General features: G+C 38.7%; 1 protein-coding gene across 1 annotated transcript in view; it reads left to right on the top strand.

Moving 5' to 3' along the window:
- The window catches only part of ADCY3 (adenylate cyclase 3), a 343,482-nt gene extending 335,262 nt beyond the window's left edge, over nucleotides 1–8,220 (top strand). Inside the window, exon 20 of the mRNA XM_030198682.1 lies at nucleotides 6,081–8,220. Within this exon, the coding sequence (XP_030054542.1) occupies nucleotides 6,081–6,263 (183 nt within the window). The 3' untranslated portion in view covers nucleotides 6,264–8,220. The remainder of the gene's footprint in view (nucleotides 1–6,080) is intronic.
- The last annotated feature ends 11,255 nt before the right edge of the window (nucleotides 8,221–19,475 follow it).

Here is a 19,475-nt window from a genome sequence, read left to right on the forward strand (position 1 = left end):
TTTTTGAATGGTATGTAGATGGTGACATTGTCTACATATATGAAAGGATTGAGGCCCATTATCTCCAGTTTTTTGCTGAGTTGTGTCATCATTACATTGAACACTATTGGTGATATTGGGGATCCCTATGAAACCCCTCATTCCGGATTCCAAGAAGCTGATATCTGGTTTACCATCTTTACAATGTAGAATTTGGTTCTTAGAAATACGTTGAACCATCCTGCTACTGCAGGGTCATTAGTGTTGTGTGGTCTATTAGGTTGAACGCGCTTGACATGTCGAATTGTAGTAGTAATATGTTCTGTCCTTGGCATATTAGGCTTCTGAACTTCAGTATCAGGGTGGTTACAACTGTCTTGGTGCTGTGTTGTGGTCTGAAATCTGATTGGGAGTTGTGAAGTATTGAGAATTGGGCTAGGTGTTCCATTAGTTGCTGTGCTACTAGTCCCTCCATTATGTTGGTCATTAATGGTATTGATACCACTGGTCTATAGTTTGTGGTATCATTGATCTTGCTGGTTGTATTTTTGGGGATTGGTCTGAGAACAATGTTTCCTGTGGCTGTTGGGAACTGACTGTTTGAAAACATATATGCGATGTGTTTGGTGAAGCATTCATTAAACCATTCCGGAGGGTCTTTCATCATATAGTTTGGGCAGTTGTCCAGCATGCAGTGCACATGTGCATATTTTGTCATCAGTGTCTTTACTGTTTTTAGGCTGGCTGTTATGAAGGAGGACCATATCCTGTCTGCCATGGTGTGGGTGTCATTTGTTTCGCAGCCTTGTAAGAAGTCTAGTATGGATGTTTGTGGTTTTTTAGGTCTGATCTTGTCTTCGTGATTTTGGTTTCAAAGTATTGTGCGAGCTCATCTGCTCTGGGTGCTGTTTCTGTTGCTGCTAGTACTTCTTGGGTATTTATTAGGTTATACATCATTTCAAATATTTTTTTTTCATGTTGGTCTGTTCTGGGTTGACATATGTGCTGTAGTAGTTTGCTTTGGCTTTCTTCATATTATGTGTGTATGTTCTTGGACTTTTCTCCATGTGGTTTTGTTTGTGGGGGGCAGGATAGGAGGGAGGGGATGGGGTAATTATTTGTAAACATTAAAGAAAAATGTTCTAGTTTATGTTTCTTTGTATGCATTCTTTCCACTCAATAAAAATTGTTTAAACATAATATTGACAAATTGAAGTGTAGATAGAACCAGTATATCACTGATTCCTTTCCTTTTTGTATGCAATCATTAACCCTTTATCCGAAAAATGGTCTATATTTTGGATAATGTGCCAGTGCTTTTTCAGGTTCTTAACTGAATCCTTGGACATATATATAAATGACAGTGGACATACAATCCTGTCTACTTTCTGTCTTTATTTGTTCTTCAGTAGTTCTTCTCTGTCTACATTGGCTGTTCGTTAATAACAGCTATCAATACACTTAGCTGGATATCCCTTTTTTCTAAACCCATTTCTCATTTCTAGAGGTGGTGGACTTTGGTCCTGGGGAACTGAGTTCGATTCCCACTTCAGGCACAGGCAGCTCCTTGTGACTCTGGGCAAGTCACTTAACCCTCCATTGCCCCATGTAAGCCGCATTGAGCCTGCCATGAGTGGGAAAGCGTGGGGTACAAATGTAACAAAAAAAGAAACCTGGCTATATGGGATGTTTCTTTTCAATGCTTGATTATGGCAGCTGCGATAATCTAACAGTTTATCAACAGCAGTGGGTTTCCTATAAATGTCAGTCACAAATCTGCCGTCATGAAGGGAAATACCTGAGCCCATACGCCAAGCTCCCTCCCTACCCATCTTCAAATCCTTACTCAAAGCCCACCTCTTCAATGTTGCTTTCAGCACCTAACCTTTTACCTTTCAGGAAATCTAGACTGCCCCAGTTTGACGACCCCTACTTGTCTGACTGTACATTTGTCCTTTAGATTATAAGCTCTTTGAGCAGGGACTGTCTTTCTATGTTAAATTGTACAGCGCTGCGTAACCCTAGTAGCACTTTAGAAATGTTAAATAGTAGTAGTAGTAAATACAGATGTCAAGAAAGGGAATGCTATTACAGTTAAATTGCATGTGGAACTTAATTTGTGGGTCTGATTCTGCCAAAGAAAAAATTCTTCAAGTTTGGAAGCAGTGCTTTGCCAAATGATAAAGATATCATCAATATATCTTCTCAAAGGACAATATTCATACCTTACTGGTGTTCTGTGAGAAATTCTCTCTCAAAATTGGCCATGTATAAGGGGTCTTTTTACTAAGCCACGTAAAAAGTGGCCTGTGGTAGTGTAGGCGCATGTATTGAGCTTATGCCGGGCCAGTTTCTATGGCATCTACAAAAAATTGCTTTTTTTTAAAATGGGATGGGAAAAGGGCCTGCGGTAAAAATGAAACCAGCATGTGCCCAAAACCGGCCTGAGCCCTTAATGCCACCCACTAATCTAGCAGTAAAGGCTTACACGCTACATGCGCAGTGACCGGTTGGCGCGCTCCAAGTGCTGATTACTGCCGGAACCGGCGCGCGTGGGAGGAATAAAATAAATAAATCACCCACACGCCAAATCTGAAATTACCACCAGGAGGGTGTGCTGGCCTGGCGGTAGTCTCATTTGGGCGCATGCTGCATTCATGCATAACCGACCATGGCTTAGTAAAAGGGCCCCTAAGTTTGCTGTTGAGGGTGCCATTGAGGCACTCACAGCTATCCCCTTAATTTCTTGATGTTTCCATCAAATGCAAAAAAAAATAAATCTTAGTCAAGGCTATAGTAGCTATTTCTATGATAAATTCAGTCAGTATCCTGAGGCAAAAATCTCTCTCTAATGGTGTCTCTGATGATATGAATGGCGCAAAGGTTCTAACAAGGACCCAATCGCTGATATTATTGGTCTACCAGGAGGTGACTGCAGGGGTTTGTGTATTTTGTGAAGTACAGTATACATATTGTTGGTGTTGTATCTTAAGAAACTCAATCTCCTTGTGAGTGAGAAATTATCCAGACTTTCTTTAATGACAGGGGTTCAGCTGGTTTCAGGCTTACAACCCCTCACTCCACTTTACTTATTGGAACAGGCTCCACTCCTGACTGTTCCCTTATCCTCACTTTTCCTTCTGGTTCCTTGGGTAGGGTCTGATAGGTCCTGGAGAGGGAAGGCCATCACTCTATGGAATACATTTTTCTTCTTACTGGATCCCTCTGGGGAGGGAATACTTTTTCTCCTCTGCCACCACCACCATCAATTTATACTTCCTTCCAATTCTTGCTATTAGGATACTTGCCCAAAATAGACCACCCCTTATTATATTGATTGGCACTACTCTGGAGAAGAGACCTAGACCTAGAATGGCTCTCCTGCACTGCATAAGTGGACATATCATGGTGTTCTGCTGCAAAAATTAGTAAAGGCTAAGTTCAAAAGAGCAACAATACAATCTTTTATTCGGTTATACAGAAAATATAGATACCGCTAAAAATCTTTTGAGCACAGCATAATCCTGAAAACTAAATAGACAAGTAAAATACCTGCCTATTCTAAAGTCAATAAATCATACTTAGAAGAGCATACCACCCAATTAGCAATAACTCAGCACAGTTGCCCCTAAGGAACTCATTAAATAGCACCTCCCCCCCCCCCCCCAAAAAAAAAAAAAAAAAAAACGAGTGAGGACTGTGAACTTTTACACATCTTAGATGGCGGCTATCTCCTTGCCCTTTGGGATTATGGTATTTTCCTGGATACTGGTTCTATATACCCTGGATCATTGCTAGTGTATGCATTGTGAGCATCTGTTTGAGGCACCTGTTTGATTTCTCCACTTCCTGAATCTACTCGAGTGAAGGAACTTTGTTCTATCTATGGTGGAGTTTACCAGCTAAGGAATATTTAATGAGGTCCTTAGGGGCAACTGTGATGAATTATTGCTATGCTATGCTACACAGTTCTTCTATTCCTCAATACCAAAAAATAGCTCAGTGCGGATTACAATAACAAAATACCCAAATAAATAATCCCGGAATTTACAAAAAATACAAAAGTGACAGAAAACACAATAATTGTAATATTATAATTACAATATGAAAGGTATTTAATTAAAAAGTTTTAATTTTCTTTCAAAAAATAAAATAATTCAATAAAACACAAAGCTGTACTGGTAACAAGTTCCACACCGACACTATCTGATAATGTATCGAAGAGTCACACATTCACTGTTGTTTAACTTGCTTCACCGAAGGAATACTGAGTAGTATTTGATTGCGAGTTCTGCTATTGACTGTATTTAAAAGAAATATTACCCAGTCAAGTATATCGGGATGTTTCCATACATGATTTAATAGACTACAGTACAGAGTTGAAACTGTACTCTAGCCTATATAGGCAACCAATGAAGTTTTTTCAACAGAGATGCTGAACAAAATCATGTAGTTGAGGCGGGGGGGGGGGGGGGGGGGGGGGGCTATTTAATGAGTTCCTTAGAGGCAACTGTGCCGAGTTACTGCTAATTGGGTGGTATGCTCTTCTACAAATGATTTATTGAGTTTAGAATAGGCAGGTATTTTACTTGTCTATTTAGTTTTCAGGATTATGATGTGATCAAAAGACTTTTAGCTGTATCTATATTTTCTGTATAACTGAATATTGTATTGTTGCTCTTTAGAATAGCCTTTACTAATTTTTGTATTTTTTTTTTAGTTTTATGCTTGAATTTTGCTTTATTCCATTTGTATCGATTACTTTATGGTGTTCTGCTACATAGAATTACACTTTCAAATTACACCTTCCTTCTCACCTCCTCTCCATTCACAAACACAGATATAAATACACATGCATACTAACTCACCCATATATAACCAATAACATACCCACTGTAATAAATGTCCACTTAGTCTAAAAGGGTAACAAAAAGCCTCAGAAAAAAAGGGTAGTGTTGAATTTGATGTTTAAGCTCCCTCTTTTCAATCATAGGCTAAAAAAACCTCCAGCCTAGTTTTTTCAGACTTCCAAACTTGTGCTGCTAATTATTTAATAGCCAAATCAGTTCAAACTTTTCAGTGTCATGATCGAAACTACTACTTCCTTACTTTCTTATATATGTATCATAATCAAACAATGACATTTAGAAATGCCCACTTAACTTGAGCAACAGCTTTCCCAAGCAGTCATAAACTTCCACTTCTGTTCCGACGCTGCCAGCGTTTCGCGGCTTCATGCCACTGCGTCAGGGAGCAAATGAATCTGCTGCTCAAATTTCAACAATATTCGAGGCTTTCTGTTCATTTGCATGAACTAAATTTGCATACAATGGAGGCAGTGTATGCAAATCAATCTCATGCATATTCATTATGGATAACCTGAAAACCTGACTGGCAAGGGTGTACTCCAGGACTGACTTGGGAAACACTGACCTAGGATTTGCATGCTTTCTGTAGTCACACAAATTAGGGCCGCAGAAAGATTAGTGAGTGCTGCAGCAGCTCCTGCTGACTCAAATGAAGCTCCTGTGCAGGTGTGTGGTAGTTGATCTTGTCTCATATACCCTGATCCATTACCATGCAAGATGGGCAAGTTTAACTTTAATATATAAATATTACCTTTGCTGCAGTCAGGAAACAGTGAAGGGCATACGACAATGGAGCAACATAGTCTCTCTTTACCATGTACTTTGATGGTATGTTTGCTAGTTTATTAAATATTTTGAAGATAAAACAAAATTTGTGCTGCCTGTGGATTTGTCACCAGAACTTCTTGAATACATGGCCAGCAAATCTCAATTTCCAGCGCTGATACACTTCACAAAGGCACAGGCAGAAAAAAAAGACAGGAGAAACAATAATGACAGTCAAACTTAATTCAGTTTTGAAGATGTTAACTGAAATTAGCCAGGACTTTCTCTTCTGTGCTATCTTTTAGGCTGTGGGGTAGCAGAGTTTGTAAGACTCCTCCCTCCCCCCCACCATGCCTATGCTACTGGCCTCTGATTTATGACTCCCTCATACTGCAAGGGCTGCAGCTGTATGTGCGATTCCCATGGAGTGCCAATATAACTCATCTGGTTTTTTTTTTCCCCCCACAGGTGGTGGAAGATACCAAGGAAATCCTGAAGGAGTATGGCTTCAGATTTGTACGCAGGGGACACATTTATGTCAAGGGCAAAGGGGAGCTGCTTACCTTTTTCATGAAAGGGCGGGAAAAACAAGGTTCCTTTATCAACGGTTCCTCAGTGACTCTTCCACATCAAGTAGTGGACAATTCCTGACGATGTTTCCTCCATCTGCTAATTGGCTGGGCTTAAACATTAACAATTTTAAAAAAGAAAAACGTGGAAAACAGATGCTGCTATAGGCAAATGACACACACATGAACATTCCAGAAATGTTTGAATAAAAAAAAAAAAAACAATAAGTTACAACCAGCCTTTAATCACATTCCTTATTGGAGGTTCACTCTCAGTGTGTCTGCTTGCTTATCTTTGCATATGCGGCTTCAGCTTCTTGGAAGAGGGGGACTACTGCTTCAGTCCCCCTCCTAAAGTTCACCTTTGAGCTTTCACTCCCTTTGTTCCTGCTGCTCCATAGAAAAAACAAATGTGCTGATAGAGAAGGAAACCACACAATTTTTTTTTTTAACCAGGAGGCACCTGAATGAAGTTCTTGAAAACTCAACAGCTTGAATGTACCAGTTACTTGTTAGTATTAGTCAACTAAGGCAACGAAAAACAAAGCAGGTGTTCTGAATTTGCCCTGCAGGATGTCAGCACTGCAGGCCGAAAACACGTAGTACGTACCAGTAAAAGCAATGAACTTAGGCTGGCATAGGGAAGAGGTCTCTTGTTTGTGGGGATGGGTGGAAACCTAACAGGCTTTCCGTCTGTTACATCATACAAAACTCATCTCTCATGATCATGTAGTTCTGAAAATCAGAGAAAGTGCAATATATTTCCTTTTATTTGGATTTTTAAAAAGTGGTCTTTGAAAGAAAAATAATTATATATATAAATATATACATAAATATAAATATATAAAGCAAATCTTCTACATTTATATTTTTTGTCTTACGCAGCAAGCAGTTTCTCTTAAAATACTACCTTGCATTCTGCCTTCTGCTGCTCTTATCTTTACTATTGCTTTAAAAGGAAAAACTTACAGGTATTGATAAAGAACAAGACTGTTTTATTAAGACTTTCATCTAATATTCTGTTCAAAACCATATATCAATATGACAGCATCTTTTCTCAGTGTCTCTCTTATGACCATTCAGGTCTTTACCTGCCGTCATCTACAATGTTATGTTACTATGTTATACCAAGATTTAATGTCTCCTGGAGCTGAACTGTCATTCTAATACTCCCCTATCACTGCTTAGTTGAGATACATTGCTAAAACTGAGCTACCATGCTAGACCATAACTACTAGATGGGTGACGATAGTGCTTTGAGATAGGTATATACACATTCAAACTCTGATGTTATCAGCTATTTTGACAGTTGGCTCTGTTTGATGTGGGCTGTGGTTGGTGATGGGCTTCTAATTCAAAAATAAAATTTGATTTTATGACCCGATGTGGAGTAGGGCACATTCTTGAAAATAGTTTGAGGGAGACATATTGAAATGGTGTCTCTCCCTCAGTGGAGAACAAAACCAGTGTCAAAACATTTTTCACCGCCACCATCATAATTTGAAAATATGCGTTTAGCTCTACCGAGTCAAAAGCAAATGCTCTCTACATTGATAGTACTGTTATAACAGAGTGTAGAATTATTTACAGTCTCCATACTTTTCGTACATGCATGTGATGTCATCAGATGCAGTGGAACCCTCTTATAGCAAGCTTGTATTTGTCATAAAACAATTCACTGTAGCAGGAGAGAGCAGGTTCCTCCCTAAATTTGTGTGAAACTTTAAAATACCAAGTGCATTTTGCATGAAATTTAAAGCCACCACAGTTATTTCTATAAATTTTCTAGCTTGCTTTGTTATACTGTAATTGTGAATTACTTTATTTTTGTGTAAGCAATTGAAATGTCAAATGGAAGAGAGGTTCGGATGAGAATTTTATGACCATCAACATAACCTGATTTACTCAGCAGTTAGTCACAATAAAAGGAGTTCTGCTCCAGTACAGCATTTGAGAAAGTGGGACTTCTGGAAGCATTCATTATAGGATTCACTGTAGTCTTTTTTTTTTTTTTTTAATAAAAATATTTTCTATTTTCACTTTGTTTGTGTGTTGTATGCTTTTATTTTGGCATAGTTGCTATTAACTGGATTGGATGGCTGACTGAGGATTAACTGTCATTACATTTAAAAATGCAATGTATTTTGCTAAGCATCTTGGGAAACTATAGCCCAGGTCACATCCATTATTGGAATTATAGTCTTCTGAACTAGTTTCTACAATGTTTAGACTGAAAACAGCACACAACCATGGTAGTCACGCTTCCAAGAAAGAAAAAAAAATCAGGTCAGCTCTGCTATGCACAACCATCGTAGCTGAAATAGGATGAGCAGAAGCAGCAGGGTTGTAGAAAGGCTAGATTTCTCAGGCCATCTTCCCAGGTCTGTCTCTGACATCCACGACAGAAACTCTGAAATCTGAGTCAAAGGCAGGTGTTTTATTTTTTAAATTATTTCATGAGACCAGAGACATTTTGATCAATCATGTTTTCACCATGCTGTAATTTAATGGTAACCAATTTGCAGTTGTTGTTGCTCTTCCTTCCCTCCCCCCCCCAAGCATATAAGAAGTCAGGGGACACTGCATTGGAGGCTCCTAAATAGATCCTGGTGACCCACATCCAGTCAGGTTTTCATGACAGCATGAGCTTAATTTTCACACATAATCTAGTACAGTGTTTCCCAAGTCCAGTCCTGGAGTACCCTTTACCAGTCAGGTTTTCAGGATATCCACAATGAACAGGCATGAAGTTGATTTGCATATACTGTCTCCATTATATGCAGATCTCTTCCATGCATATTCATTGTGGATATCCTGAAAACCTGACTGGTAAAGGGTACTCCAGGACTGGACTTGGGAAACACTGGTCTAGTTTTATGGAAATTTGTTTCATGCATATTCATTGTGAATATCCTAAAAACCCAATTTGCTATGGATCCACCAGGACAGTACTGGAAATCACTGTACAAGATATGATTGATGTAAGGAGGAATTAATGTGGTGTTCACAAAAGAGGCACATAGGATCCACAGCCAGTAGCAACAGAAGAGAATGAATCACAGAAGATGCAGTAGAACACGTTTATTAAAATTAGCCCAATATGGCCACGTTGCTTCAAGGGCAACTGTCACTTGGATATAATCCATAAATTAAATACAAATCAAAAACATAAAATCATAATTATAAACATAAAAATGTATACATTCTTAATTCAAATCATAAAAGTATGCAGAATATAAAATTATTATTTAAATCACAAACACTATCAAAGTATAAAAGCATAATAAATTACATAATTCAAATAAAACACTAAAAAATGATAAAAACAACAACGTAAATATATATGAGCTAAGACATCAGTGAGAACAGGCATAGTGTACAGATTTAACCTTGTTTGTGACATCTTATTGCAGTAAGGCATGCATTGTAATTTAACAGACATTAAAACACATACAGTGGGGGAAATAAGTATTTGATCCCTTGCTGATTTTGTAAGTTTGCCCACTGACAAAGACATGAGCAGCCCATAATTGAAGGGTAGGTTATTGGTAACAGTGAGAGATAGCACATCACAAATTAAATCCGGAAAATCACATTGTGGAAAGTATATGAATTTATTTGCATTCTGCAGAGGGAAATAAGTATTTGATCCCCCACCAACCAGTAAGAGATCTGGCCCCTACAGACCAGGTAGATGCTCCAAATCAACTCGTTACCTGCATGACAGACAGCTGTCGGCAATGGTCACCTGTATGAAAGACACCTGTCCACAGACTCAGTGAATCAGTCAGACTCTAACCTCTACAAAATGGCCAAGAGCAAGGAGCTGTCTAAGGATGTCAGGGACAAGATCATACACCTGCACAAGGCTGGAATGGGCTACAAAACCATCAGTAAGACGCTGGGCGAGAAGGAGACAACTGTTGGTGCCATAGTAAGAAAATGGAAGAAGTACAAAATGACTGTCAATCGACAAAGATCTGGGGCTCCACGCAAAATCTCACCTCGTGGGGTATCCTTGATCATGAGGAAGGTTAGAAATCAGCCTACAACTACAAGGGGGGAACTTGTCAATGATCTCAAGGCAGCTGGGACCACTGTCACCACGAAAACCATTGGTAACACATTACGACATAACGGATTGCAATCCTGCAGTGCCCGCAAGGTCCCCCTGCTCCGGAAGGCACATGTGACGGGCCGTCTGAAGTTTGCCAGTGAACACCTGGATGATGCCGAGAGTGATTGGGAGAAGGTGCTGTGGTCAGATGAGACAAAAATTGAGCTCTTTGGCATGAACTCAACTCGCCGTGTTTGGAGGAAGAGAAATGCTGCCTATGACCCAAAGAACACCGTCCCCACTGTCAAGCATGGAGGTGGAAATGTTATGTTTTGGGGGTGTTTCTCTGCTAAGGGCACAGGACTACTTCACCGCATCAATGGGAGAATGGATGGGGCCATGTACCGTACAATTCTGAGTGACAACCTCCTTCCCTCCGCCAGGGCCTTAAAAATGGGTCGTGGCTGGGTCTTCCAGCACGACAATGACCCAAAACATACAGCCAAGGCAACAAAGGAGTGGCTCAGGAAGAAGCACATTAGGGTCATGGAGTGGCCTAGCCAGTCACCAGACCTTAATCCCATTGAAAACTTATGGAGGGAGCTGAAGCTGCGAGTTGCCAAGCGACAGCCCAGAACTCTTAATGATTTAGAGATGATCTGCAAAGAGGAGTGGACCAAAATTCCTCCTGACATGTGTGCAAACCTCATCATCAACTACAGAAGACGTCTGACCGCTGTGCTTGCCAACAAGGGTTTTGCCACCAAGTATTAGGTCTTGTTTGCCAGAGGGATTAAATACTTATTTCCCTCTGCAGAATGCAAATAAATTCATATACTTTCCACAATGTGATTTTCCGGATTTAATTTGTGATGTGCTATCTCTCACTGTTACCAATAACCTACCCTTCAATTATGGGCTGCTCATGTCTTTGTCAGTGGGCAAACTTACAAAATCAGCAAGGGATCAAATACTTATTTCCCCCACTGTACTTAAAATGGGGGGGAGAGTTTCAGCACATTGGGGAAAAGCTGACAACCTATAGATTTATAATTACATTTAAAGTCAGTCATTGTATCTAGTATTACTAAACAGCAACAGCATGAATAAATCAACAATAAAAATATAGAGATCAAGACTTACGACGATAGCACTCTTTCCCACTGGCTGGCTCTATCAGCTAGCCTAACTTGCTGTATGTGAAGTTTATATGCATGTCACAGGGATCAAAGGGCTACTATTACAAAAATATATTAAAAATACATTGAGATTTATAAATTTTCCTAAAGTTCCAGCAGTGGCTCCTTTAATAACATTCAAAAGATATCTTTCTGAAGTATTAAAAATTACTGAACAATTGTTTCCACCTGTAGCAAGGATTTATTATTTGGCTCCCTACGTTAAGAAACCAAGTGAACGCATAATACCATCTATGGAAACCCCATTTGAGGAGCTAAACTTGAATTTATCACAAACAATTGAAGATGAACTATGTGGAGTACAACCTGCTACATTAATTATAGACTTTGTTCTACAGCCGGATCGGGACTGGATCTTGAAAACTTTCTTTAAACATAGACATGAAGTCTTTCTGAATTGCAAAGTCAAAGTATTTCCTGATATTGCTAGACAAACTCAGAAAAGACGTCAGTCTTTTTTGAAACTTCGTGATCGTGTATTGTCACAGGGGGGAATTTTCTGGCTTAATTTTCCTTGCAAATGTGTTGTTAAATTTCAATCAATTAAATATGTTTTCTTTGAGAGTGATCAGTTAGCAAAATTCCTGGACTCCAGACAAGAACCAGCCGTAAACTCTCTTGTGCTTCCTCCATTAGTATCTACTCCGTGATAGGATAAGTGGGAACATGTTCTACTCATTTTTTCCTATGTTAACCAATTTTTGAATTGTGCCTTGCCTACAATTGTGGACTTTAGCAGTAATTATCATTTAATAGATTTTCTTTATAAAATATTTTCTTGTATGGTATGGTAATACTCCTTTTCTGTACAAGTGTATCTTGTAACATTCATTAAAATTACAAATAAATTAAAAAAAAAATACAGTTTGTTATAAATAAAAAGTATTCAAATTTCAATTGCTAGTATATTTTTACCTCACAGTTAACTTGTAAAGCAGATTCCAATTTTTCTGCTTTAAAAAAAGACCATTTTTTTGGTGATTTTTTATAAAACTTTCAAATCAGGTAAAAAGCATCTCATTTGAAAGAGGGAGATGTGCCCTCCTAGAATCATTAAATATTTGTTAAAAACTTTGGAAACCGCTAAAATGCCACAAAAATGTGTGTATTCCAGTGGCCATCTTGTGCATTTCAATGACGCGATATGACGCCATTGGAACCAGAATGCAATAGGAAACACTGTTTGAACCTTGTACTTCCTGGAAACACCTCAGAAATCATTTTAAGTCATTAAAACATGAAAGAAACCCCATAACAGCTCCAAAAAGGTGAAGTAAAGCAATCCCTTAAAATAAAACTTTATAACTTGCTGAAGTGCACTTTGCTATTATATTGTAGTTCTTTTCTTGTTTCTGTAATTGTTTTGTAATTGTACATCACTGTGAATTTGTACACAAGCAAGCAGTATAGCAAATTTTAATAAACTATAAACTGTTTAATATACAAATCAAGAAAACAGACACAGACTATTACTCTGAATAGACAAATCAAGAAAAATAAATAAATTCCAGAGAACAGGCTGTAAGAAGACTCCAATAAAAGGGGGGACAATCCCTAGGAAACAGGGCAAGTTCTTTCAGATAAAAAAGGAATAATAATCATCCAAGCAATACCAAGATACAAAGTGGAACAAAAATTCCTTTATCCCCCACAACCCTCTACAATACCAGGAGCAGAACATAAAGGAAATTTATCATCAAGGAAAGTTTTCAATTGAATGAGATCATAAAAGATATACTTCACATTTGAATAAGTCACAACACAAAGAAGATGGGAAAACAGCACAAAAGCAGCTCTGTGAATTACGCTTTTTTTTTTTTTGGATTAAGGCCGAGGTTCTCAACCCAGTTTTCAGGACACACTTAGCCAGTTAGGTTTTCAGGATATCGACAATAAATATGAGATAAATTTGCATACAATGGAGCTAGGGCATGCAAATTTATCTCATGCATATTCATTGTGGGTATACTGAAAACCTCACTGGCTAGGTGTGTTCCAAGGACTTGTTTGAGAACTCCTGGATTAAGGCAAAAACATGTTGTTCTTGGGAGCTACAGAAAATAATCAGGAAAAACAGAAGGCTGAGACCCCATCTCATTTCTACACTTTAAAAGCAATTTCATTATCCATGTCTTACCGTGCTCAAGAGGAAGTGTCACAAGTAGAGTTCCTTGGTCATACACTTCAAGGTTAGAATCTTCAAGAAAGACAAACACATCCAAATCCACGTGCTTCACCAGATGGAACATAACACACCTTAGTGGTATGTGGAATAGATTCACTAGGTATTTTCAGAACTTCCACATAATATCTTTTCAACATAACCAAAGGCAGTGCTTTTTTTGTAGAAAAAAAAGGTGCCGGTACTCATTATGGGCAGGGTCACCACATATGGCTCCACCCCTATGATAGCCACACCCACATTAGACACACCCCTTATACCAGTCATGGCGCATATAAAAACAGACATCATTGAAAATATATTAGTATAGGAGAAAAAAATAACGTGATTTTTTTTTCATTATAAATAATGTCTGTAAGCTGTTACAGCTCCAGTATACCCAGTGCAAAGTAAGACAGCAGATGTAAATTCTCAAATTGGACATATTTCAAACACTAAAATGAAAATAAAATGATTTTTTTCTACCTTTGTTGTCTGGTGGCTTTGTTTTTCTATCCATATTGGTCTCAGTCTCTGATTCTGCTGCTCTCTATCTGTTCCCTTAACTCCGTTTCCAGGGCTTCCTTTCCATTTATTGCTTTACTTTCCTCCTTTCTTCTTCATTTCTTGCCATTCATCCATAAGTAAAAGCTGGATCCTCCTCCATGGAATTGACTGGAGGAGGTATAATGTGGATCCAGCTTTTGCCTATTTTCTCCATCCATGTGCAGTTTTTCTCCTCTCTTCCCTTTCCCTCATCTCCATCCATGTGCATCTTCTTTTTCCTTTTTTCCCCTCCATCCATGTCCAGCATTTCTCCTCTCTCTTTCCTCCCCTGTATCCAATAAAGCAATAACTCTCTCTCCCCTCTTCTCATCCACATTTCCATCCAAGTCCAGCATTTCTCCTCTCTCCCCGCCAACCCCTCCATCCATCCATGCCCAGCAATTCTCCTCTATCTCCTGCTCTCTTCTCCATCCATTTCCAGTGTTTCTCCTCTCTTCCCTGCCCTCCCATCCATGTGCATCTCCTTCCTCTCTTCCTTTCTCTCCATGTCCTGCATGTCTCCTCTCTCCCCTGCCCTGCTGTCTCATCCATGTCCAGCGATTCTCCTCTCTCTTCTGCTCTCCCCTCCCATCCATATCCAGTGATTCTCCTCTCTCCCCTGCCCTCCCCTCCCATCCATGTCCAGCAATTCTCTCTTTCCTCACCTCTCCTCCCATTGATGTCCAGCAATTCTCTCTTCCCTGCCCTCCCCTCCCATGATGTCCAGCGATTCTCCTCTCTCCCCTGCCCTCCCCTCCCATGATGTCCAGTGACTTATTGTCACTTTTCCGGCCCATCTCTTCAAAATGGAATCAACTTTAGGTGTTCTAGCAGCAATAACTACTTTTCCCACCTTGAGGAACAAAGCAGCTGCAGCATCAGCATCATGTCCTTCTTGAAGAGTCTCTTATCGCCAGTTGCAGTATGTGTACAACACAGCGCATGTGGTGAATTTGGAAGAATTTTGAGGCAGCTACAACAAGATCTAAAAGACCATTTTGTTGCTGTTCCATAGCAACTTCAGCTTGTTCCTCAGTTGTAGAAGCATGCTCTTCAATTTCAAACATTCCTATATTTCTGTTGGTCACCTTCATTGTCATTATTTTAATTGTACTTAGCATGTTTTGAAGCACTGTCAGTTACAATACATAGAGCTTGTTTTTTTTTTTTTTTTAAGTTCATAATCTTGCAGAACCTTTTCCACTAAGAACTGGAGAAACTTGCTGGTGTGATAAGCTTCTGTGTCTTTTATTGCCAATGTCTTGGTAACTATTTCATTCTTGTCACAAACAAACTGGACATCGATGGCAAAGTAGTTCACTCTTTGGCGTGTGCACGCATCCATTTTAAGAAATACAAAGTGCTCCTTGAGAGCTTTTTTAAGTTCTTCCTTTTGGTTAAGGGCTTAACACACCATTTTTCTAAAACTGTCTCTTTACAGAGAAACAGCAAGTTTGTGGGCCATTTCTCCATTCAGACCCATAAAAGCCAGTCATGAAAATGACAGAAACATACTATCCTTTACAGCAAGTTGTATATGTTATTTTTTTAAATGTACCCGCTGGCATTGTTACAGTAACTATCACTGACAAAAAATATCTTGTGTTTGATTTCTGAAGTTTAGTCCTTTACCTGGCTGGAAGAACTGGCCATTCATCTTTCTCACAGCTTTGAATACTTCTGGAAAACAATGCTGTAAACATCTTTTTGAGATTAGAAGGTCTCGTAGGAGCATTTCTATTGATGACTGAATACATGCTGAACTTAGTATCACAGCACTTGTCTTTACCTAGGTCATGTGTCATACACTGACACAAAATATTTTCCATTTTAAGTTATGGTGAAATGCTCAAATACAGTTGAGCTCATGGGAAGCTTTGACATTATACATTTCTATTTTTAAAAAATTGTCAAATAAAATTCAAAATGTTTACTTATTGGGATTTATCGTCTCCTTCCCCTCCTTTCAGTTATAAGCTGAAGAAGCTAATGACTCAGGGGTCCTTTTACTAAGCTGTGGGAGAAAAGGACCATGCAGTAGCGATGGGGGCTGTTTTCCCCGTGCGCCAGAGCCCTTTTTACCGCAGTGGGTAAGAAGCCCCCAAAACAAAATGGCCATGCAGCAAGATAACTCTTACTGTGTTGCAATGTGGCAAGGAGCACTTACCACCACCCACTGTGGTGGTAAGGGCTTCCACGGTAACCCGGCGGTAACTGAGCAGCGCATGATGTCCAATTACCGACGGGTTAGCACTGCACTATAAAAAAACAATTTTTTTCTGGCACGCCATATATAGATAGAGAGATATAGATTATAGATAAAATAAATTTAACCATATATTTATAAAGTTGTAAGTTTTTATTTGAAGATGGAGTCAGAGTCTGTACATTTTTACTGACTCAGATTTGAACTCTGACTCCACAGCCCTGGAGGAGACAACTTAATTCAGCATATTGCCACTGAGCTTCTCTATGGAAGAGAGCCCTATAGTCCCGTGTTGCATTTACTATAGGCAATAGCAATTAATGCTCACCCGAGAGGTTTCTCTTTAGCTGCACATATAAATTGGTGCATTCGTACAGCATGTTGTTAGCTCCTGAACCCCGGTAATAAATTACTGTGGGGTGAGACTCCAAATTAAGCCAATTCTGGTGAAACGGACAGCTCCATAGAGCCTTGGAGCACATTTCAGCTAAAGATAAGTCCATTAATATTCCAAGCAGGTGTTAACAAAATTATAGCAGCTGAGTGTGTTTTGGGTATTGGGAAATCAATGAGGTTTTTAGATAGTAAAAATTGTATTATTTTGTAAAATGGTAGATGAAAAACAACAAAGCAGTGGAATCAAATGTATTTATGGAACAATACCCGACGTGGCCACGTTTCGCCCTCAGGCTGCGTCAGGGGTATAAACTATCAAAAGTGTATGTAAATATATCATACACACTAGTAGTTCCAAAATCTAGTTCCATTTATCTGCTACTTCCAACTGAACTGATATGTTCAGTTGGAAGTAGCAGATAAATGGAACTAGATTTTGGAACTACTAGTGTGTATGATATATTTACATACACTTTTGATAGTTTATACCCCTGACGCAGCCTGAGGGCGAAACGTGGCCACGTCGGGTATTGTTCCATAAATACATTTGATTCCACTGCTTTGTTGTTTTTCATCTACTGTTTTGTAAGCAGTTGTGTGCCTTTTTTTTTTTTTTTTGTTTTTTATTTTGTAAAATGAAACAATGGAAAAAGTAACCGAGGGTTTTTATGATCATTGATGGTGGTAATCTTGAAAGGTTCTTCCATAGTTTCCTTTTAGGAAATATGAGAGCCACTGAAGTCTTTTCACTCTGCATAAAGGTGCATTTAGTAAATTTTGATAAGTAAAATACATTACTAGTAGATACTCTCTTTATATACAAGTTTCTCTTATATTATTGGCATTTACTTTAGGAGCAGGACTAGCTGCCGGTCTCTACTCAAATTAAGATATTTATGTTAGCACATCAAGCTTATCATACTAGCATTCCCAGTTATTTATAGTTGCTTCTTTCTGCTTCCATTCTTGTTCATACAATTACAATCTTTTCAAGTGCATCTACTGAACATACTGACAGTATCTTGGCTTTCTCTTGCTATCTCCCAGCATATAGCTTTTGCACATGGCCTTTTATTCAGGTTTTTAAGCTAGTTTAATGCAATTTGGTTGCTTGTGCTATAGGTTTACTTTAGTTTGGTGGATCCTGGTTTACCTTGACATTGAGAAGCAAAGCTAGTTCTGGGCAGACTTCTACGGTCTGTGCCCTGAAAATGGCAAGGACAAATCAAGGTCAGGTATACATATAAAGCAACACATATAAATCAAGGTCAGGTATACATATAAAGCATCACATATAATTGAGTTTATCTTGGGCAGACTGGATGGACCATACAGGTCTTTATCTGCCATCATCTACTATGTTAGACCAGTTCCTCATATCTTGTTTAACTGTACAAAGATTTTGCTTTGAGTTTAGCCACCCATCTATTTATCCCAATTGTAGTAGTACTACCCATCTTGTCCCCATCTGTATATCTGCACTTGGCCCCTCAGCTACATAGAAAAGCAGTAACATCATATCTATGCTATTTGAATGTTCTATTGCTTGCATATTATATCTGTTATTTTAATATTCTTCCATGCTGTCTAATATGGTAGTGTTTATATTGTACTGACATTATATTTCCAAGTTTACCTCATTTATTAAATCTATGTTTACATTTGGTCATTTTACTATTGTTACAATGTTCACAAAATTGTAAATTTTATGTTAAACTGGTCCTGCTGTACACTGCCTGTTCATAAAGGCAATTAATAAATCCCAATAAATAAAAATAAAGTCTTTCCAGGAGCAAGATGTCTTTATTGTAGTCATCTGTAATATTTTTTGTTGTGTACTGTGCATTCATTCCTTTTTATGTCTGAGGTTTTGCTGTCTTATATGAAAGCAGGAAATTAAATTTCACTACATAAAATCAATATATAAATATTCTTGAACTTAACCTTGAGTGAATTTAATTTTAAATCATGATCTAAATCATTAGTCAACTGTATATGGAATATTTCATTTTAAGTGCATTAAAAAAAATGAACAAGTAACTATATTTTTGTTCAGAAGACTACCTAAAAGCTATGGCCAATAAAGACAGAAAAGCTTCTGCATGGGCTCCATTGGATGATGTCACCCATATGTTCTTAGAACACCTTCACAATGCAAGCACAGCGAGTCAAGCTCTTACTCCTCTCTCTAAAAGGGTAAAGACAATGAATAAAGCGATAGGGGAAAGGATGGAGTAGATCTGGTTAAGGAGTTGTCATCTGAATACAAGCAACAAGGAAGAGGAATAGAAAGTGAAACAAGGAGCAGCAGAACATATTCCTGAAGTTCTGAGGAAAATATGCTCTCCATTACTATTTGAGATCAGAGGATAATGTTAAAGGAAAAACCTATCATGGCAGCAAACTAAGACCTTTGTATTGATATATATGAAGAATAGTGGTAGTAGTATTTAGCCATCTGTTCATATTGGGTAGTGTCCATATGGAGGCATCAGCACACTGCCCCCAAAGTAAACTGTTAGGTCAACGTGGGGTATCTGTAGCATTTTACACCCTACTCCTTGCAATCAAGTTAAGAGAGGTAAGAAGATGCAAAACACCAAACCTCTGCACCATCGCCCGTCATTCACAATTCACCTTCATACTTGCAATAACACTAGTGTTCTGCCACACTGCTTTCCAGCCTCTGCACTCAAAAGTCACTCTGCAGAGAGAGACAGAAGCCAGCA

This window comes from Microcaecilia unicolor, chromosome 3, assembly GCF_901765095.1.
Source record: "Microcaecilia unicolor chromosome 3, aMicUni1.1, whole genome shotgun sequence".
Taxonomy (NCBI): Eukaryota; Metazoa; Chordata; class Amphibia; order Gymnophiona; family Siphonopidae; genus Microcaecilia; species Microcaecilia unicolor.